The following is a 23303-nucleotide window of genomic DNA, read 5'->3' on the forward strand; positions in this document are numbered from 1 at the left end:
TGGCAGTGCGATTACCGGAGGATGGGCCGAAGGGGTCTTGTTGTTTCCGAAGATATAGAGGAAAGCTATGTTGATGTAAGCATACTTGTTCGTTGCGCAAGCATTAGTTAAGGTTCATTCGATTGCATTCTTACCCCAATAAACGGCGATTCCTCCGGCGAGAGAGCTCCCCACCAGGGCGAGCATCACGAGCGATAGGGGAAGAGGAAAGGATGGTGTCCAACTTCGGCTTGCCAAGGCTCTGTACTGTAACGATTTTGTTTTTTTTAACATGATTTTGGGGCTAGCACACTTTTTTGCATTTCTATTTTTTTGGAGTGATTCTGCATCTTAAATGTTGTATGGTAATCGCAAAAAAAAATTGATTTTGTAACCTGAAAGAAACAGAAACATGTATGGTTCGTACTTAACAGAATCGTTTCTGTTAGAAACCAATATTTACATAAAGTGCCATCTTCACCATGGGTGTCAAAGTTGTGATTTTTAAATAAAATCTAAGGATAATCAATGGTTTTTTAATAAATTCTAAGTTATAAAAATCATTATTACCCAAATAACTTAAGTTGAATGAGACAAATAAGAATATCTCTATATCAACAACATCATTGTCGTCACTAATTTCGATCACATCTTTTCCTTTAGCCTCCGGTTCATCTTCTTCTAATAGTTTCTCTAGAAGGTCAAGGTTCTCTTGGTCCCGATCAGAAACATCATTATCGTCACTAATTTCGATCACAGCTTTTCCTTTATCCTCCGGTTCATCTTCTTCTTCTAATAGTTTCTCTAGAAAGTCACTGTTCTCTTGGTCCCAATCAATGCATTCCCTCACTTCCTCTTCCGCCGGAGGTTCAGGCGGAGAACTTCCACCTACATAGACAGAAGATGATAATACCTCTCTGTTTCTATCTTACAATCCGACCAATCTTTCAAAGATTTATCCCTTTCTTTATGATCTTTTTTTTCCAATAGATTAAACTTCTTTACAAGAAAAGTAATATACTAATGAGATACCTTCATCGCTAACGCTCATGTCCGAATCTGGAGTCGACGAGTAATCTTCTTCGTCGGAATAATCTCCGTTGATACCTTCATCGCTAACGCTCATGTCCGAATATGGAGTCGGCAAGTAATCTTCTTCGTCGGAATAATCTCCGTCCCCCTCCATCTTGGCTAATCAAATTCGAAGATCGTTACAGGAAGTCGCCAATACATCGAATTGAATGTGAGCTTAAACTTTAATAATAACAGGAATCAAAGAATCGATTTCTTGGAAACACAGGGGGAGGGGGCAGAGATGAGAGATTAGACGGGAAGAAGGAGAAGAAGTTAATTTGAATCCTTACCTTCCTTTGTACTTCTTCGCTGTTAGCAGGAAGAGCGACGGAGTAGATAGAGGTGAAACAATGGCGGAAAATGGAGGTGTTCTAAGTCAGTTTCAAGTTTGAAGAGTGGCGTGGAGAGTTGCAGTCTTGCAGAGGCGGGAAAAAAAAAGAACGAGAAAGAGAAAGAGAGAGAGAGATCTTCGTTTACCTTGAAGATGGTAGATCGAATATGGTAGACAAGAAAATTTGTACCGAGCAGAGCTTCTCGCCTCTCGCCTCCTGCAAGTGAAAATGGGGTTAGGGTTCCTTGAAACATAACAAAGTTATGTTTTGAGGGTAATTTCCCCATTTACCCTTCATAACTTATAAGTGATACATATTTCGGCGCCTTTTGCTCAGAATGAATTCTAAAAGTGAAAAGCAAGTATTTTATACTCCAAAAAATGGATTCAAAAGTCTCATAAGTGCCCGGTTCATTTCAAAAAAACAAGAAATTGAACCGGGCTTCCCATACAGGTTTTACCTCATTTCTGTTTCAAAAAAATAAAAAAACATCAGAACCCATTTTTTAGAATGTTACAGTACAGAGCCTAACAGATTAACTGCTGCTGAGGGGTTGGTGACGATAGTGACGAGTTCAAGACAATACTTCTACTTGAACTGGAGAAACAACTTTTCAGGAGGCAATAACCCTCTCTCTCTTATGATTTCTTACAAGAGGCATATGGGATGCCAAATTTGGACCAGAAATAAATCCAACAGTTTAACACTAAACGAAATCGAATAAAAATTGGGTTCAATTTTGGTTTTGAAAGTAAAATTTTATTCTACAAATAAAAGAACCCTATCCGTGTAGTGTTACCCACTCCCGGAAACAGTTGGGCATGAAAAGACCCAATTGCCCCGCACAGTGGGTATTTTGATGCCTATGCATAACAAGATAAGCAATGTGCTTAAATAATAGTACAAATTCATTTGAAGACTTGAGAGAAAAAATGATTTGGAGGAATGATTTATAAATATCCAAAAAAAGAGGGATTGTGCTCTAAGATATCTTGATGAAATTGGGAATATTGCATCTGATTTTGTCATACTTGGGCTATATTACTTAAAAAAGGGGATATTGTGGTCATTAAAGGGCATGCTATGAAGGTTTAGGGTTCAATGTTTTATTATTATTCTTTGATAATTTTTTCAATTTTTTCATACTAAAGTTAATTTAGGAAATATTTAGTAGAATTTTTATAGGGGCGCCCTTGGTCCAATGGTAAGGTACGAATGTTTCAAGTCGGTGGTCAAGCAGTCGAAACAGCCTCTTTCAGTTCTCGGTATAAGGCTACGTAGTTCTTGACCCTTCCCCGCCCCCACCGGACCTTGCACATGCGGAAACCATGTACATTGGGTGCGCCCTGTTTTTTTTAGGAGAATTTTGGATATCTTGATCAGACACAAATGTTTGGAAGGCTAAAGTGGTATTGAAGTGTTTGATTAATTGATTAAAGGTTAAAACCAAGTCTAATGTGTTAGCATTTAGGGCATTTTACTAATAATATTTCTATACCAAAAAGGCATAATTTGATCAATCTTGAAATATTTATTTATCTTTGTCAAATTTGTGTGTTAGGTCAAAATAGATGCTAAATGCTCGTCTATGATTTTGATGAAATTAGGATTATTTCGTTAGATTCTCCCCACTGGCTATTCACATGCACTTACATGTTGATTAGGGGAACTGGTCCAAATGTTGATATGAATAGATTCTATACTTTCTTGTCTATGATCTCATTAAAATAATCTAAGTAATAAAGTACTAATGCTTTTTTATTTTTATTTTATTTAATATTTTTTATTTTTTTAATATTTTTTATTTTTTGAAAAACACTATGAAATAATCAAATAACTAGCAAGACCTATTTCATGGTAAAACGTATTTACCGGCCTTCAGTGTGTAGTGTCAATTAAAAGTAACCTCATCCCCTAATAGCATCCTCCTTTGGCCAAATATTTTTTTAGTTTTTTTAGGCCAATAGTCTAATGTCTCGATGTGCTAACATTGTGAACCAATCCATATCTCTTTTTTTGCTAAAGGTCAGAAAAAGTATATTAATAATTAACAAATGTGAAGTTACAAATGCCCTTTAAGCCTCTATTCCACCTTCGGCATGGCCATTAGCAGAAAAGAGACTCATAGCAAGAAAGACAAAGTAAATTACATAAATCGAAATCCCAATCCATATCTCGCGCCTTGAATGGAAAAAAAAAAAAAAAAAAAAATTTGACGTAAGAATCTTCAATGAGTCTTGGTGAATTCGAACCACCATTCCTTAGGAAAATTCCCAAGTGCTCTACCTATTTGAGCCAAAGACTCACATATATAAAAACCAATGAGAGCAGTTTTGATATTTTAGCGATGCATATCAGTAAGTATAAGTTTGGTACTTGTTTGAGTCGGCCAAAAATATTCTAAAAAGAGCACCTTTTGTTAGGTAACTATGATACGTATTGGGTAGCAATGGGGAAATACCTTTTTCATTTCAATCCAAAGCAATGATCAACTATCTTCAACATGGAGGCCTACATTGTTATATGAATGTCTGAAGATATGTATCAGTTAACCATTAAACGTTCACAATCCTAAATTCAGATCCAATGCAGTACTCTGTAAAGCTAACAGAAGTTCTAATTAATTTTCTATTGAACCATAACAGATTATTCATGTAGAACAATCAAAGAACCGTTATGATTTCTTCCATTCATGCCAATTGCTTTAGAGCTCAGAGGAGGGATCTTTTGGCTAGCCTGTCAAGTATTGTTAGTCTTCGTCTTCCCTGGGTTGTCATTGGAGATTTCAATGTCACGCTTCACTCTGACAAGAAGAGAGGTCCGGGCCACTTCAATATGGGTTTAGCTTCGGATTTCCAAGGGATGGTTGACACCTGTGACTTAATTTCTACCCCTTCTTAGGGGAAGAAATTTACCTGGACAAACAACAGGTGTAGAGGTAATGTGGCTGCAACTCTTGATCGTAGTTTTTATAATGTGGAATGGTTGAATTTCTTTTAGGATTGTGCCCAATTGGTTCTCCAAAGATCAGTTTCAGATGCCCCTCCTTGTTCTCTCTGAAGCTAACCCACGGCCACAGAATGCTCCGTTCAGGTTCCATAGATTCTGGTCAGAGCATAAGGATTTCCTCCACATAGTCAAATCTGCGTGGAATGGTGATAAGGGCTGTCCTATAAGGAATCTCTCTAATAAGCTTAAGAACCTAAAGCCTTCTCTAAAGGCTTGGGCGAAGTTAGCTTTTCCTAATTTTGATGAGGAATTAAAAGTGGCAAGGAATGAGCTAGAAGCAGTTCAGAATGAGATTGATACCCAAGGCATGGATGATGTTTTGTTTGCCAAGGAAGCAGATGCCAAAACCAGACTTCTAAAAGTCGAAGAGAGCTACGACAAGCTGTGGGCAGAAAAAGCAAGTCTGAAATGGATGAAAAGTGGTGATCGTAACTTCAAGTTCTTCCATCTATCGGCCAAGGTCAGAAGAGCAAGAACTTGATTCGTTCTCTTAAAAGGGAAGATGGGTCTTTTGTTTCATGTCATCATCAGATTGCTTCTTATATCATAGGCTTTTACAAAAAATTTCATAAATCTACTCCCTTGTCTGAGCACCAGGACCTCTTTCAACGCATTCCCGAAGAATTAAATGACTCTGATTGGGCTATGCTTGAATCCATTCCTTCAATAGAGGATATTAAGAGGGCTGTCTGGGACAGCGCCCCTGGACCTGACGGTTTCCCTGGTACCTTTTTCAGAGTTAGCTAGGATATTGTGGGTGATTACTTCTGCAAAGCTGTTAAACATTTCTTTCATGTAGGAAGAATTCCTAATGGTGTTAATAACAACTTCTTGACCCTGATTCCCAAAGTAGAGGGAGCTCAATTGCTGGACAAATTCCACCCTATTTGCATGGCTAATTTTTATTACAAAGTCCTTTCGAAGATCATGGCTAGTCGTCTCTCTAACCTCCTACCCAAGCTGATTTCAGAAGAGCAAGGTGCTTTCCAAAAGGGTAAAATTATATCTTCAAATGTGGGATTGGCGTATGAGTTGGTGAATTTGATATATTCTTCGGTGCGTAGAGGGGGTATGGGAATTAAGCTTGATGTATAGAAGGCTTTTGATACTTTGTCTTGGAAATTCCTTTTTTCTGTTCTTAGTCATTTTTTTTTTCTGACAAATGGATTCAGTGGCTTCACCAGATCCTAGTATCATGAAGAATTTAGATTTTACTCAACGGAGGTCCGGTTGGTTTCTTTGGGGTGGAGAGAGGCATTCGCCAAGGTGATCTCATTTCCCCTATGCTCTTTATCCTAGCGGAGGAGGTTTTGAGGAAGATGCTTGATTCCAGGAATTTATTGGCGCTGCCTGGTCCTCGTGGTGTCCAAGTTCCCAGCCATCTTCTGTTTGTAAATGACATCTTCATCTTCATGAATACCTCTACCAAGTATGTCTAAAATTTGAGCTCTTTTCTTTTCGAAATACCAAGAGTTCTCATGACAAAAAATTAATTTGGAGAAAAGCAAGCTTTTCTTTGGGAAAGTTGCTCCTCATAGGAAGCATCTCATCTTTGATACTTTGGGAATCTTAGTTTGCACTCTACCAACTCGTTATCTTGGAGTGGAGATTTTTAAAGGCTGAGTGTCTAAGAATAAGATGCTTCCTCTTATGGATAAAATAAAATATCGGCTTTAGGGATGGAGTGGTAAACTTTTGTCTATGGCAGGGAGAGCAGAGCTTATTCGGTCTATAATAGTTGCAATGCTGATTCATAACTTTGCAGTGTATTAGTGGCCTTCATCTGTGGTCAAAACGGTTGAATGATGGATGAGAAATTACATTTGGTCAGGAAATATTGATTCTGGAAAGAAAATCACTATAAAATGGGAGGATGTGTGTAACCCAAAAAATGAGGGTGGTCTGGGAATTCACCGTCTTAGGGAGGTGAATGAATCTTGTCTCTGTAAATTAGTTTAGCAAATCAAGCATGAAGACTCGATGATGGCCCCTTTTTTCCGTGCTAGGTTTGTCAATTCTGATGGATCAATGAAGGGTGGCTATAAAAGTTCCTTTGTCTGGATTGGAATCAAGAAGGTATGGGACTTTGTTTCTTCCAATGAGCAATGGACAATTGGGGATGGAGAAAGAACCTTATTTTGGCATGACAAGTGGTTGGGCTCCTCTTCTATAGCCAGTATGTCCTCTCTTGATCACTCTCTGTTTTAAGGTCTGGACAGAAAGGTTGGTGCTTTCATTAAAGAAGGCAAATGGGTTTTTCCCCCAGTATCATCATCTTTTATGAAAGAAATTTCTTACAAAGCTGGAAAGCTTCCTATCTCTTTGGGTTTCTCCAAAGATATTTGTAGTTGGGAGCTCTCCTTGATGGAGAATTTTCTATGAAATCAGCATGGGAAGGACTGAGACAATCGCAACCCAAGGCAGGTTGGTTCAAGCTTATTTGGGTCCATTATCTCCAACCTCGCCAATCAGTCTTTGGATGGCACCTTCTTCAGGGGAAGCTTCCATATGATGACAAGATCAAGGCGAGGATGATTCTCTTTCCTTCACGTTGTGAGCTCTACATGATTGAAGAAGAATCCATTAATCATTTATTTCTTGAGTGTAAATGTGTCAGATATCTTTGGTCTTTCTTCTCATCAATTTTTGGAGTGACTTTTACCTCCCATTGTTCTTCTATGGAGCTTAGTAAATGGTGGTCTCAGGAATCTCGAGTCCTTGGCCTTAAGGATGCTTGGCGGCAGGTTTCATCCTTATTCCCTATTTTATTTGGCTTGAAAGGAATTCTAGGAGATTTAATAGTGTTTCAAGGAATTTTAGATAGATTTTTAATTCTGTTCTTGGTGAGCTACATAGAATGTCCCCAAGTATGAAAGGGAGAGTGACCTCAGTCTCTGATCTGGTATGCTCAAGGAACCTAGTGATCACTACTCCTTAGAGTCGTCAAAACCATGTTTTTGAAGTATATTGGTGTCCTCCTCCTTACTCTTGGGTCAAACTAAATATTGATGATTGTTCTTGAGGAAATCTAGCACTGGAGGTGTCTTCAGAGACTACAGCTCAAGAGTGATTTCATCTTTTCGTGTGCACCTTGGTGTTACAACTAATTTTATTGCCGAGTTTCAGGCTTTGCTTTTGGGTCTTCAACAAGCGAAAGACATGAATTTAACGAAGCTTTGGATGGAGTGTGATTCGGTCGTTGTTGTAATTATGGCTTCAAAGGGTTTAGTCCCTTAATTTGTTTTGCAGCAATGGACAGCCCTTCATGATTACTTTCATCGAATTTAATGGCAAATAATTCACTGTTATCGCAAAGCTAATCCCATTGCTGACTTCCTTGCAAAGTCGGCCACAAAGTCAGAAGCGACATTCGACTCAATCTCTTGGCAAAACAAGATGCAAGAAGATCTTCAAGTAGATGCCCAGGGTAGAGAAGGATTTTGATTTGTTTAGCCCTGCTGGTTTTTGTTTTAGTGCTTCCTGGTCTCTCCCCTGTTGATGGTAATGCCGAAGGTAGGGGTTCGGCTAGTGAGGCTTTTGTTATATATCTGATTTGTTTCATATTCTTCTTGTATTCTATTTTTTTACTTTTTCTAATACAAATGACCTTTTAGCGAAAAAAAATCTGGAGTTCAAGACTTGCAACACAAGTTAATAATGAAAATCAAGGGCACAAATCATGGGTATAATAAAAATCTAAATTCAAGCCAAATCTATCATCCAAATGACAGATTTGATTAAAGAAGCTCAACAGATCACCAAATCAAAATGCAACCTGTACTAAGATTTGTCATTTGATGAGGACATAAAACAGGGATTTAGTACAAAGTTGGCGAATGACATAATGAATAATGAGTATTTCTTGCACAGGAAAGTTCTGGTGCACAAATAATCCCAAAAATATGAGGAAAAAAAAATAACTTTCATCAACAAAAATCCTTAGGATAGTTGGCAAATGACATAATGAATAATTATTCTTTTTTTGTTCGAATTCAAGATATGTAAAAATCCTCAATGTCACGACCCAAACCCTGGATAAGGGTATGATCACATCCTTGCGGGTAGTGATCAAAATGATCATAATTAAAAGATTGAACATCCATGCATAGATCATAACATTCCATCCCAAACATTTAAACCTTCAAAACCTACATAGAGTTCTATTACATATCAGAGTTAATAGGATCAAACCCTAATGGCCAAAATATTTACAATCCAAACTCCCAAGTCTTCATTCATACTTGGTCAATATTTACATTAAGCTCTCTTAACCATTAAGAGTCAACAAAAAGAAAAATGATAAAAGATTTCTTCTTTTGGTCACCATCAACTTGCAGGCTCCTTACTAGCCCTATGGCCCTGACCATCCTGTGGAAAAAAAATGTATAATAATGGGGTGAGCTCGATAGCCTAGTGAGTAAAACCACACCGAAACAATTCTACACCGGATATGCATATATACTTATGAAATAAACTAATCAATCATTATATGCTCTAATTTGTTTTGCGCATTATGAAGGCATTGGGACAAATTATATGACAGAATTTTCTGTTTTTATTTCATAAGGATTCAAATGGCAAGGAACAAAGGTCTTAATAAAGTTTGGATTGAAAGCGACTCTCAGACAGTTGTGAGTTGTGTTCAGAATCATGTGATTCCTTGGTGCTTTGAACATAATTGGTGGCATCTGAAGCAGTACTTGGACAATATAATTTGAAAAATCTCATATTGTTGGAGGGAGATTAACTCAGTAGTGGATAAACTAACAAAACATTCTGCAACATCTAGAAGTACTACTATTTGGGATACAACTCCTCATTTTGTTAATCATGATCTAAATTGGGATTTTCAACAGAGACCAAGATATCGGTTTATATAATTTTTTTTATGTAGTTTTCTTTTAGTTGGTTTGCTTTTTCTGCTGATGGCCATGCCGAAGGTGGAAATGCAATCCAATGTGATAGATCTATTTTGTATGCTCTCATTCCTTCGTTCTTTTAATGAAATTCACTTGCTGACTTTTAGCAAAAAAAAAAAATTTATCATTTAATATGTTCATAAAATAACAACTATAAAAGTGTATAATACATACATTTTCCTTTGTCTCTAGGCACAATTGGTTCTCACCACAAGGTCTCATGACTAGGTCTCACCCAAACACGTCTCTTAGTAATTCTCATAATCATAATATATCCTAAAGCATTCTCAACATAAACACACGCTCAGCATTACAATATGCAACCCAATCTCATCATTGAATTACAGTATAATTACATCAACATGCTCAACATCATCATATGCACATAAAAAATGCATCACACCAATCATAAGCTTTATACATATATGGGGAAACCATCTAAGAAGGGAATCACTCACCTCGATTCTTCAGCTATAATATTAGCACAACAAACTCACAACACGTCAACCGTTCCCTGGTAACCAAAAAGATAAATTTTCAATAACCAATCATAGAATGACACTCATCATTGTTCTTTCAGCAAGGTTCATATTGAAGGATATTTTTGTCCCTAAAAAATAAATAGTTTCAAAGAATGATTTCTTCTGAACATATTTAGATCATTAAGTCGTGAATCTGACGCCATTGAAATCATCTTGGTCCGAGATCTGATGAAAAAGTTATGATAATTTTCGTGCAGTCTATTTTCTATAATCTTTCAAACAGCTGCCCTAAAATTTAATTATGCTCTCGAGCAAAACTTATCCTTGAATTTTAAATGCAATTTAAGGTTAAATAGAAGTGTAATTAGACATTACCTATTTTCTATAAAAGTTGAAGCTCAGTGAGTCTAGTTTTTAAAACACTTGGAATCAACTAATTTCGAGTTCATGTCCTCCAAAGTGATGATATTTTTACTAAACAAACGTCTATAGGCTAGAACAGTAAATCCAAGACGGAAATGGATTTTAGGCTCCGAAATTCTCAAATTTTGTCTCAAATCTTTGAACACATTCATATGCATTCCATAACATACAAGAATTTATGTATTTCAATACGCTAACCTGAAATTCTGAATCTTTGTACTCAAGTGTGGATTAGAGCCTAAACTGAATAAGACCTCCCAACTTTGAGAAATTTCATGAAATTAACTCTATTTTCTCTTCAATCTCCTTCTCCCTCTCTAGATTTAAGTTTGAGTTGATGTAGAATCTTTTACAAGAACCTCATTCTCCTCCTTGATCATCTTCTTCCTCCTTTCTCTTCTTCTCCATTTCTTCAGCTCCTTCTCTTCAACATCTTTTTTTCTTCCTTCTCCTTCTCTTAACATAGTACAAGTAGAGTTTGAGAAAGAAACTTTGAACCTCTAAGCTTTGAAATATTATAATTCACTTCATTTGAGTGAAATGATAATACTACCCTTCTCCACCTCCACTTTAGCCAATAGGATTAATGCATGCAATAGTTGTCTTACTATTCAAGAAATCCTTAATAGTGACTTTCATGTATATTGACCAATTTGCCCTTACTTGGTTTAAAATTTTACAACTTTATATGTTGTGAGAAAAGCTCACTTAAAGTATATAAAGAATATTGAACTCTAGACCTCCCCCTTGTGAAGTTACAATACCACCATTGGACTATCAACCCATAGGTGAGATTAAGCCCAAAATTAAAAGTATAATAAGAGATTTACTAAGTAACAACTCAATAAGAATAATTTTCATTCACCTTTGTTATCCAAGCCTCTCAAGTCTCAAGATAACACTGAGAGAGAGAAGTTTTGATGCCATTCCAACACAAAATTTATTTTATTAATAAATCTTGGGATGGGGCATTACAACTTCCCCCCTAAAATAATTTCATCCTTGAAATTTGAAAAGTCACTTACCCGATCATTGAATAAGTGAGGATAATCAAGACGCATGACTCACTCCCACTCCCATGTAGCCTTTTCGGTTGAATGATTCTTCCGTTGTACCTTCACCAAGGAAATAGTGCGGTTTCGCAAATTATGCTCTTTGCGATACAATACTTTTATTGGTTCCTCTTCAAATGACAAGTCTTCCCTTAGCTGAAGTGGTTCATAATCCTCAGTGTTGTTATGTGAAAGACATTATGTACTCCACCTCAAGCTGGTGGTAATGTTACCCTATAGGCTACCTTGCCAACTCTTTCCAGAATTTCAAATGGTCCAATATACCTTGGACATAACTTACCTTGCTTTCCGAATCTCACCACTCCCTTGATCGGAGTGATTCCAAGGAAAACCTTCCTACCCACACCAAACTACATAGCTTTTCTGACGACTTTGGGCAGTTCGGATTCTCTGCTGGATTTGTCAAAACTTTATCAACTGTTTCTGAATGATCTCTAGTCCTACCAACCTCCTTTCACCGACTTCATGCCAATATAATGGTGACTTGCATTTCCTTCCATATAATGCCTCATATGATGCCATACCAATAGTAGATTGGTAACTGTTACTATAAGCAAACTTTACTAATGTTAAATGTTCATCTCAACTGCCCTTGAAGTCCATCACACAAGCTCTCAACATGTCCTCCAAAGTTTGAATAGTTCTCTCCGATTGCCCATCGGTTTGGGGATGATATGTCATACTAAAATCCAACCTCATACCCAAGGCTCCCTGTAAAGTCCACCAAAAGCGTGAAGTAAACCTCAGATCCCTATTCGAGACTCTCGTAACTGGAACTCCGTGTAGTCGGATAATCTCACTAATATACAATTGAGCAAACTTCTCAATTGTGAAGTTCATTCGCACTGCCAGAAAATGGACTGACTTGTGAGGTGGTCAACCACAACCCATACTACCTCATGTCCCCTAGATGTCCTCGGCAAAGAAGTCACGAAATTGATCGTAATGTGTTCCCACTTTCATTCTAGAATAGAAAGTGGCTACAGTAAACCTGAAGGTCTCTGGTGTTCAGCCTTGACTTGCTAACATACCAAACACTGCTCAACAAACTTTGCTACTTCTCTCTTCATATTATTCCACCAATATGTCTACTATAATATAAGAGTATTATAAAATCTAAAATTAAAATTAGTAGGGTATATTATAAAATATTAGTATTAAATGTATTAATATATTATAATATATTAGTATTAAAATATAATGATACCCAAATTTGGTTCTAATCATCGATCCCTAAGCTAGAACCGAAAAGTAACCAAGTCCCGGCTCAATTCTATTCTTTAGATCCGGATTGTAACTATATTCTATTTGATTTGGTTTAATTCTGAATATTCAGTCTAGAACTAGTTTCGTTTTTTGGTTTTGGTTCTAATTTGACACCCTTAATGCCATGACAGCTCTTTGATTGGTCTGTTCTCCAAATTGTCAGCTTGGAGAATTTCTCCTTTTTTTATTTCTCTCACCTTTCCTTTACTTGCAACCAGCTATATAGATTTTTTTTTTTTTTTTTTTTGGAGGGGGAGTGGGAAAGAAAACTCTTAAAATCGTATAAATACAAAGTTGATATAAGGACTAAGGAGTAAAAAAATGGTAAACCATATATTATTGATGATGAGTTCATCATATATAATTTTGTATTCTGTGTGAGCGGCTCAAGTAGGATTTACAAAACCAGCAGCACCAGATTACATACATTAAAAATTAATAAAAAACTATTAACTCCCTTACAGATATACTATAAAGGGATTTGGTGTTATTTGATGTTTGCCACATCTTATGAATACCAAGACTTGCAAGTCTCTTCATCACATCATAGGAGAGAGGCTTCAATGATGTGGAATGTCTTTGAATAAGTCAGGGAAACTTTGACTAATCGCCTGCGGGTCAGCATAGCCACCCCCGGAATTGCACTTATCTTCACAAGCTTTCCCACAAGCAGGGGTGGTGGCACGAGGAACAGCCATACAATATGGCATACACTGGTTTGCACAAGCTGAAAGGCCTTCACTAACTTCAACACAGGCCATGACCACCAATGCAGAGATCAAAAGCATGCCAATCACCTTATTGGAAGCCATTCTTATCAATGCTTTCTTTCTTTAAGGAATTCAAGAACTTAGGAATCCCTTTAGCTTGTGGGAGAGGATGGATGCTTCAATATTTGATCAAATGGAGTTGATGACAAGAATGACTTGAGGATAGAAGCATTTGTATGTGTTATTTATAAGGGTTTGTTGGTTGCACTAATTTGGGAAAGGACCAATAATTTCTCAAATGTTGTGGTGTGGAAGGAAATAAGGACAACCAAAGGTTAGAACAATCAATCAAACTTGAGTTCCATTGTGTACGTTCTGGTGAACACGTACACCTAATTAAACGGTTCGATTCTGGTGTAAATGGTTTGATTCGATACAAGAATTTTTTTTATGTACAATCAAAAATTGAACTTGTTATTTTATGAATAGTTTCGTGTTAGATCAAACACCAAGAAACATGAATAATAAAGAGACAATAGATCCGTACGACACAGAGATTTAACGAGGTTCACACACCAGGGTGGTGTGCTACGTCCTCGGGCGAAGAAGAAGATGATTCACTATGCAGAAGAGAGATTACACCCTAGCAGCGGCAAGAAAAACTTGCCTTGAAACCCTAGCTACATGAAAACCCTAGAATACAATAACTTTCTCAATAAGCAACAGTACATTATATATACTCCAAAATTGTGGGTCGACCCATCGGGTCGCGGTCGAAACCCTTCTGCTTCCATCACAGATCTCAGAAAAATTCTCTTTCGGGTCGCCACCAAAATATGTCGGAACGGGTCAATCTTCAAAACGGGTCAAAAATTCGAGACAAACTTAACATTTCGTAATATGGTTTTATGTTTTATTTTTTTATTTATTATTCAAACAATTTTTTTCCTTATATTTTTTTATTGAAATTGATGTGAACTTAATATTGGATTGAATTGTTTATTGTTATATGTTTTATTTTAATAATTATTTAATGTAAACTTAAATTTTTTTTTCTTAAATAGATGTAAATTTAACATAAAATGACTTAACTTACTATGTGTGTATCAATCAGTTTTAAATAGCTTACCGTAAGTTTAAATAGTTTGATTTGGTTTAAACCTAAGAACCACACTATTTATTAAGTGGTTTTACATTTTTTGGGGTAAACAGCTTGATTCAGTTTTAGTTTGATTTTGACATTGCAAATCAAATGCCAACACCGATTCCTTTTGCTTCCATAAATATATACTCTTATTCGCCATTTAAATGGTAACAAGTAAAACATGTGTTGGCACCTGACCCATACATGCATGTGAATGTATGTTTCTTAATTTGAGGTAGAAACAAACATAGGCACAGATTTGTTGGGCTTTTGCCTCCATTCAAAGTTCATTTTCTCTCTCACATTTTGTGTCTTGCCGGTTCCTCTCCAGCCACCCCCCTCCTCCTCCCCCGGTTGGAGAGGATCTGAATCCATTGTAATTCACAATATTTGAATTTCTATAGAAATTTCATTGGACCAAACCATATGTGGCCTCTATATGAAGACGTTGATCCATGTAATATCTAGAAAATTTTACTCGGGGCCCATTTGTTTTGGACATGGATATGAAATTATGAATTGCATCAAAATATTAACAGTGTTTTTTGCTTTCAACCAAAGACCCTATTGATAAGTATCTCTTTTCTTTGGGTTATGTTTGGTTGTAAAGGGAATTAAAGGGAAGGGAAGTGAAATTTACATACTTAAAAGAAAAATATATATAATCATTATCTGTGTGACTTTAACATTAACTTCAAATCATTCCATATTTGGTTATAAAATTTCACTTTACTTTCCATCCAAAACCCTTTGCTATAATATGTAAAATAAAAATTACATGTAAAATATGTCATTACTAAGGCTCTCTTTGGTATAGTTTATATTTGTATTTATTACTTATTTTTGAGAAATCATTTATGACAATAAATTATGGACCACAAATAATAATCATTTGGTTACTATTTAGATAATAAATAGTATAATTAGAAATAGGTTTGACAATTCCTATTTGCATAATATATTCTCTAAACACGAAACTTCTATTGTATAAAACGATAATGATCCTCTATCGCGTGACATGGCGTGTTGCACAGATCCAAGGGCTGGGAGCACATTGGGCTGCTCGTCCACGCCTTGGGTTGCATGTCTGAGGGCTGCCAGCCCTTGGATCTGCGCTACACTGCAGCACGCACCACAGAGGAGCTCAATCTTTGTGCACAATGGAATTCCAAGTCACAACATTTCATTATAACATTCAATCAAACACTTTGTGGACACTATCAATCTTCCCACTTCCCACATTGGCCACAGTTGTAATGTTTTACGCTGCCATCTATTTGCCTTTCTCCGTGGCGTGCATTGCCCCTTCTTGAGCCATGTCTTTTGCTTTACTGAAAGTACCAGTGACTTGAGGCTTGCACTTATTCAAGGTGTTGCAGATTAGCTCTCTGGGAGTGGATTGATGGGAATTTGATGTTGGTGGGGAAAACTCGGTTGAAGTGGAAATACCTTGGCTGATATTCAGGGGAACAGAGGCGGCGTTTTTGGCTCTCTCGTATTCGACCATGATTAATTTGTGCCCTTCTTTCACTATCACATCCTCTCATCCATCATGCCATCCTTTGTACACATCCCACATTCAAGCTTCTAATTAAACCACTGTAGAAGCAAAGCCAACATCAGATGCACCATCCTCAACGCCAATAACAACCCTGGACATATCATTTTCCCAGCACCGAGCGGTACGGGCTCGAAATCTATGCGTCTAACATCAATCTCCGTCGAGCCAAAGAACCTCTCAAGAACAAACGAAGTGGGGGTCGTCCATATACTGGGATCTCTACTAATAGCCCATTCCCAGTATAAGCTATCATCATAAATTCCTAAAAGTTTTAATAAATAAGTAGTAGAATCTCCCTCTTTAATATTCTCCTCTCTTCTCACCTGCTCTGTTCAAAGCTGCCTCTCAGAGAACAATTTATGGTCTTGGACATATTTTCCTTCTTCTTGTGCTTCGATCTTTTTCTTTCTCCTACTTTCTATTAAGCAGAAACTACTCTACCATTTCATCTTATGCTTGTTCAGCTTTCGATTGCCACCTTCTTCCCTTCTCGTTCTGATAGATCTTGCGATGGTAATGGAGAAAGAAGCTGCTAAATCAAGAGAAGCCCGGAGGTCGATCACATGGGCAAACAATATGGATTTTTATAAAAATAATAAAATTTACCAATTTACCCCTGATTTTTAACTGTTATAACACATGCTAATTAATGGTATACCGCACAAATGATTTGTGGCCGCAAATCACAAATAGCTTTTCACTGATTTGTGATTTGTGATTTATTCTGATTTATAATAAATAAAAATAAGTACCATAAATTATACCAAACAATTGTAAAAATAGAATTAGGTCAAATAAATATAAATAGAAATCAAACCAAAGAGAACTTAAATATAATTAAAAAAATTAAGTAGTTTATACAATTATATGGAGTAATGATTATAAACATTTCTTTTTAAAGTATGAAAATTTTACTTTCCTTCCCTTTTAATTTCCATTGCAACCAAATAGGATGTTAAGGTTATGACTAAAAAGTAAAGGAGAAACAAAGGGGAATGTGGAATTAAATAAAAGTTATGGAATGGAGGGGAGATTATGGGAATCAACAATTTGTTAAATAGAAAGTGTTTTCTCATTTTGATGGGAGCTTTTGTCTCTATTCAAAGTTTTACATGGGTCTGTGCAGAAAACCATTTGCAATGAAAATTTTGAGTTCTAACAAGGGCATACTGTTAGGCTGTCCAAACTTGTGTCACTCTTTTTCCCCATCCAGTGAAAAAGACATCCATGACCATGTATGTGGGAAAGTATCTCCAAGCTGAAACAAGCCTATGTTCTCTCTCTCCCCTGGCCTTGTTTTGATAGAGGGAAGAAAAACAAATCTAGCCATTACACACATAAAATGGAAATTACATCATTGTAAGAGTGTAGGTTAGTAAAATAAAATTGTTTCTCAATCACCCAAAAAGCAATAACATGCAATAGAAGTATCACATCATTGGTAGGCCCAAAATAAAAAGTGGGTTTGGACAGAAGGCTATATATGTCCAAAAAAAGTGATGCTTTGCTTAAGGGCAATAGTGTGGTACTAAAATAAAAATAAATAAATAAACAAATATTCTAATTCGTTTGAGTTGCTCCAAATCTCCCTAAGTTGCCATCCTGCATCTCTTGCCTGCTTTCATGCCCATGAGAAGCCCCAGAATGCATGCATCATTTGATTTGAAGAATCTCCTTGATCTTGTTATTGAACTGCCTTGACATCTCTCTGCGTGGCGAGTTCTTCAAGTTGCCAGCTTGAAGAACCTTCTCCCTTAATTTTATTTTATTTTTTTAAAATTGATTTCCCTTCTTTTCTTTTCTTTTCTTTTCTTTTCTTTTCTACTTCTTCTTCTTCTTCTTCTTCTTCTTAACCAATTGATTTCCCTCACCTTTCCTTCTTGGCCTAACCTAGGAAATATAGTTTTTTTTTTCCTTTTATTATTATCATCATCATCATTATTATTATTTTAAAAAAAAATTCATATAAATACAAAGTTCAGATGAGGACTAAGGATTTTTTTTTTTTCCATGCTGCTAGAATTCAAGATAAAATAACATCATCCCTCTATGAAAATAGGAATTTATTGAGACTTTTGACATAAGGTTTTGCTTCGTTACATCATATCGAATTGTCTTCCTTAGGGTGATATTCGTTACATTATGAGGGGCAAAAACTATGTTACACTGTCATATTACATAGTTATTAATTTATCTTATTTGATCCACATAATTTCATCTCAATGCAATTATACATGATTAAACAGGAGAGGATGTGTTCAAAAAAATCATGTGTCAGGTGTTAGAACTGTGTCGGCCATTTTGTCAACCTGACCGGCACCATACCACCCTTTCATAATTTATCATAATTTAGAAATGTTAGATAACGGGGCGAGCACACACACAAAGTATTTTCCACGCCTACTCACATTCTTGTTTTTTAACATTTTTTTTTCTTATTTTAATAAAACATATGTATGTGTGTAAATGTATGAATTGTGTTAGGTTCAGAGAACCCTTTTATATGTTTATGTATGTATATGACTAGCTTCACAGTGACCACACTCCTTCTGGTCATTGCTTCTTCAAGTAATACTAAATTCGGATAAAAGAAATACTTTAGGCTTTGTTGGTTGCATGGGAGAATGTAAATTTTTTATGTAAAGTAGAATTTAAAAAAAAAAAAAAAAAAAAAATTTAGATGTTTGATTGCAAGGAAAATATATTTTATATGTGAAAAAAAATTCACTTAATCATTGAAATTTTTCTTTTTATTTCCCCACCAAAATAGGAAGGAAAAAAAAAACCCTACTCTCATGATCTCTCTCTCACTCTCGTGACTCTCACCCCGCTCATGACTCTCAACGATCTCTCTCTCTCTCTCGACTCAATTGGGTTTGTTTTGACCAAAAGACTATGGGTTTGAGCCAGATAGAGCATTACTGGCCTATTGGGTTTGTTTTGATCAAAAGACCCTTGGAATGGGCCTTTCAGTCATTATCACTTGTGATCTATTACTGTTTTCTTTGTGATCATCTTTTATATTATTTTAAATATTTATTTATGCTGCATTCATTTGATATATAGAATGAAATGGTTTGTTTTGGCTAATGATAGAACATAGTATCTGATGACATTTGGTTTGATTTGGTATAGACCTTGAATGAGCTGATTCGCATAACCAATATAATTTTGAGGAGCTGGGTGGGTTCCGGATTGAAAAGTACTCCCCCCCCCCCCTCTCTTTTGAGGAGTTTGGTTGGATTATTAGTTTTTTAAACTTTTACATCAATTTTACATCCAACCAAACAACTATAGTAAATTAATTTCACTTCACTTCTGTTGCAACCAAACCACTCAAAAGGGGGAAAAAATCGCTTCACTTCCCTTCCCTTCTCATTTCCCTTGCAACCAAATGCAGCCTTAAGTGTCTAATATGCTAAAGATTTAAAAAATAGTATCATTCATATGGGGTTCACATGTTTAGAATAAAGAAAGAGAATCAATGTGGACCCCCTTGTTTACTGTGTTAGAAGGGTATAAAAGAATATATACAAAGTCAGCGTAGCTATATCACCATGGTTCAAGGTGACCAATGAAAGTTGCTTCGTGAGGGCTATTTTCTCCTCTTTCTTTAAGAAGTCTTCTTGAAAAAAATGTCATGAGTGAGCCCAAAGAGGGGATTCCCTCATTGAGATCCAATTAGTGGTCCACATCTATGAACATATGATCAATTGTATACTCTCATTTTTGGAGCAATGTTGAAACCCTCGACCGACATGTAGGTCGGACCCAAAATTTGGCAGCAGATAGGCCCCATGTACCTCTATTTGCCAAATATGAGTTCAATCCAAAACCATCTATGTCAAAATCCAATAACGAAAAAATTTTAGTAGATGCAAATCTTAGAGTAAATCGAAATCGTTAAAAACATAATAGAAAAACTGCAATACAATTTAAATGAATGATTGAATTAAACCACCCTCCTCGTGCAGCCCCAATTGACATGCGATAGGACCAAAATCATTGTGTAAGAACTGCATTCTCCATCTATACTACTAGACCTACATCCTAATTTTTGCCAGATATTGTTCACATTGTATTTGTATATCTTATATAAATTGTGTAAATATTTCTAAAATAGACCGCACTGATAAGCTATTAGAATGACCCAAATATATATCACTTGATATAAGATTCACAGAGCCCAAATTTTGTGGACATATAAACCTTTAGACCCTTACCTATATGTAAAGTTTCAGCTTAAAAATATCTTGTTAAGAGACAAAATTTTAGAAATGTGGATCTAAAGTAGCAGAAGAATAGAAAAATGGTATTACTTTATCTTATTCAAGATGAATTCATCATATATAGTCTTTTGGTGCTGTGGGTGGTTCCCATAGGATTAACAAAACCAGCAGCACAAGATTAATTACATACAAAGAAAAAGACTACAATTCTAAGAACTCCCTTACATATATACTAAAAGGGGATTTGAATTGGTTTTATTTGCTATTTGACCCATCTTATGAATACCAAAACTTAGAAGTCTCTTCATCAAATAATAGGAGAGAGACTTCAATGTGAAAGAGTATTGAAACTTTCAGCAACAGTTGCAGAATTGCCATGAGAGTGTGCGCAAGCATCTTCACAACTCTTCTCGCAAACGCCGAGGGTGGCACCATCGACCCTCAAGCATATTGGCATACAATCCTTTCCACATTGTGTAAGCGCTTCGCCGATGTCGACACCGGCCATGACGATCAATGCAGAGATCAAAAGCATGCCAATCACCTTGTTGGAAACCATTCTTGTCTTTGCTTTCTTTCTCTAAGGGATTAAAGAACTAAGGTTGTGGGAGAGGAGGGATACTTAAATATTGATCAATGGAGTTGATGAGAAGATGTGTTCAACGATAGAAGGACTTGCATGTGCTATTTATATGTGCTTGTTAGATGTACCAATTTGGGAAAGGACCGAGAGTATCTCAAATGTTGTGGTGGGGAAGGAAGCAAGGACAACCAAAGGCAGTTCCTTTGCATGTATGTTCACCATAAGGGTCAGGTGTCAACATATATCTCTTTAGCTTTCATAAATTCCTTTTTTTCGCCTTTTAAATAGTAGTAGCCGGGACATGTGTTGGCACTTAATTAACCTGTATGTGTGAACATATATGCACATGCAGAGGAACTAAACTCATGACAATCTTAATTGAAAGGTTAAGTTTCCGTGGTAAGTTCGCCAAAACACCCTTCGTCATATCACACTTGGGAATTGCTCTACAAGTTGAAGTCCAAATTTTCCCTACACCTATAATGAGGCTATCCCCATCCCATTAATACTTTTGGTGAGAGAATTCCTACTTCACTGTGGTTTGAGAAAAACTGGGTCCCATTTTCTTTTACCAAAAATGGAAAAGAAAATGAAAAAGTACTAGCGTTCACAATGGGTTAGTTCAGAATAATTTTTGCATATGATCACAAACTCGCCCAATCTAGGTTTAGTAATAGATTTTGGAATTGAGATTTGTCGATACTGATTCGAATCAGTCTGGATTGGACGGGTCTACCCTTGATTGAATTTAAAAAACGAATTTTTTGGCCTTTTTACCCTTATTCTGTACCAATACGCTGATACAGGATCATTCCGGAATCGGTATCACCACCAAACAATTCCTCTACAGGCCTGAGTCGGGTGATCCGATACCCATTCCTTGAACCATGCCCTTAGAGGAGAAAAATAGATGGCCCAGTCCACTTCGTACAGTCCATATATCCTAGCTAATTACAGGGCCAGGCCTAGGTATAGGCTAATGTTCAGAGTTAGTCCAGCCCAAACAAAACGAGTTCAGGCATGGATATGGATTAATAGCTCCTTGTGTATTGTGAAAATCTAGATGTAACAATGGTTGGTGATATCTAAAATTTGTTTCCACTAAATGGAGCACATGATGTATACTTGTGGATGAGAGTTTGTGACAGAGGACGTTACACATAGCCTCCTGCAAATCCAATCAAAGGGAGACACATGTCTACATAGAGCTGACAAGGAGTTCCATTAATAACAGGCCGTTTTGATTCTTTAGCATGACTAGATGAATTTGGTAGATCCTTTTAGAAGGCTCCAATGATCATAGATCGATGCTATTCAATTTTTACAGTGCAATGGTTGGCTGTACGTCCATGGACTACCTGTACCTATTGTTTCTTTTTTGGGCTCATTTTTACAGTTCGATGGTTGACTGCCCACGAACTGTCATCGTCCAACTATAAACCTAATCCGAATTTTTTTCTCGGAAAAATGCTCTCTCTCTCTCCCCGCTTTTTTTTTTTTTTTGGTAGAACTGCCACACAGACAGAGGAGAAGAGCAAAAGATAAATAACTAAATAATGATAAATATGTGTATACGAAGTACACAATCCATGGGAAAAAGAAAAGTACACAATCAAGACTTAGGAAAATAAATGAATAAAGCGCACACACTCGAATCCTAAAAAATTAAATACTCCATAAACGACTAATACCATGACAAACTTAAACAAATGGACGATGCCTGTCTCCTCACAATCAAGAGTTCCTAAAAGATCCAACACCACCAACTGGTCCAAAGAAGAGTATCAAATGGCACAAAGGATCTCAAGGGCTAGTAGATGAAGTTGAAGGTGGTGGGGAAAGGAAAGGGATAGGTGGGATTGTGGTTGGAATATTAAAGGGAATGGAAGGGATGGTGGGTATAAAAGAAGGCAATGGAGGCATTGTGACCTTAGGAATAGAAGGGATTGTTGGTATAGTAGGGATGGTCGGCACTGCAGGTAGAGGTGGCAACGTCGCCTTAGGCAGTGGTGGCAGCGGTGGTGGCATCGTCGGTTTCGGCAGTGAGGGGATGGTCGGAAGGGCTGGTGCCGGCGGTGCAGTTTGAAGTAGTTGGCGAGCAGCGAAGCACATGTCCATGCTTTGGAGTGAGAGCAGTGTGACCACAAATATGAAGAAGGTCTTGGAAGCCATGGCTGTAAGAGGTGAAGGTCTTGAAGGAAGATAATACGAGAGAAGGAGAATAGCTAGGTACTCTGTTGAGTGAAGAATAGGAGCAAATTTTGGGTATATATAGAGGAGAAGTAGGGCAGAACTTTGCATTTAGTAGATAAAATAGGTTTGGGTTGGTGGTGGGTGTTTGAGTTCCATGGGTCGTTTGGGAAGCGTGTGAGTTAGTTGTTTATTGTCTTCGTTAGTTTATCTTCTCACCCATATGGAGCAGGATGTCAAAAGGAGAGGACAAGAGGAATTCCAAGATAATAATAATGCTGACGATGATTATGCCATATATTAACATACAATATTTTACACCCCCCCCC

The 23303-nt window shown here is 36.7% G+C and overlaps 1 protein-coding gene across 1 annotated transcript; it reads left to right on the forward strand.

The window, feature by feature from the left end:
• Positions 1–4422: 4422 nt before the first annotated feature.
• Positions 4423–5489, forward strand: LOC122071646. Its single transcript, XM_042636020.1, has 3 exons — positions 4423–4854; positions 4992–5118; positions 5194–5489. Exons 1-3 carry the CDS (start codon positions 4423–4425, stop codon positions 5487–5489), a joined length of 855 nt encoding a protein of 284 aa, XP_042491954.1.
• Positions 5490–23303: the final 17814 nt, after the last annotated feature.

This window comes from Macadamia integrifolia, unplaced genomic scaffold (genome assembly GCF_013358625.1).
Source record: "Macadamia integrifolia cultivar HAES 741 unplaced genomic scaffold, SCU_Mint_v3 scaffold_3A, whole genome shotgun sequence".
NCBI classification, from domain to species: Eukaryota; Viridiplantae; Streptophyta; class Magnoliopsida; order Proteales; family Proteaceae; genus Macadamia; species Macadamia integrifolia.

Bases quoted from the DNA above. Each gene is read 5' to 3' on its own strand.
- LOC122071646 (XM_042636020.1), top strand. From the start codon at position 4,423: ATGCCCCTCCTTGTTCTCTCTGAAGCTAACCCACGGCCACAGAATGCT. The intron at 4,855-4,991 runs GTCAGAAGAGCA...TCTGAGCACCAG, and splicing joins TCTTCCATCTATCGGCCAAG to GACCTCTTTCAACGCATTCC. The intron at 5,119-5,193 runs GTACCTTTTTCA...TCTTTCATGTAG, and splicing joins TGGACCTGACGGTTTCCCTG to GAAGAATTCCTAATGGTGTT.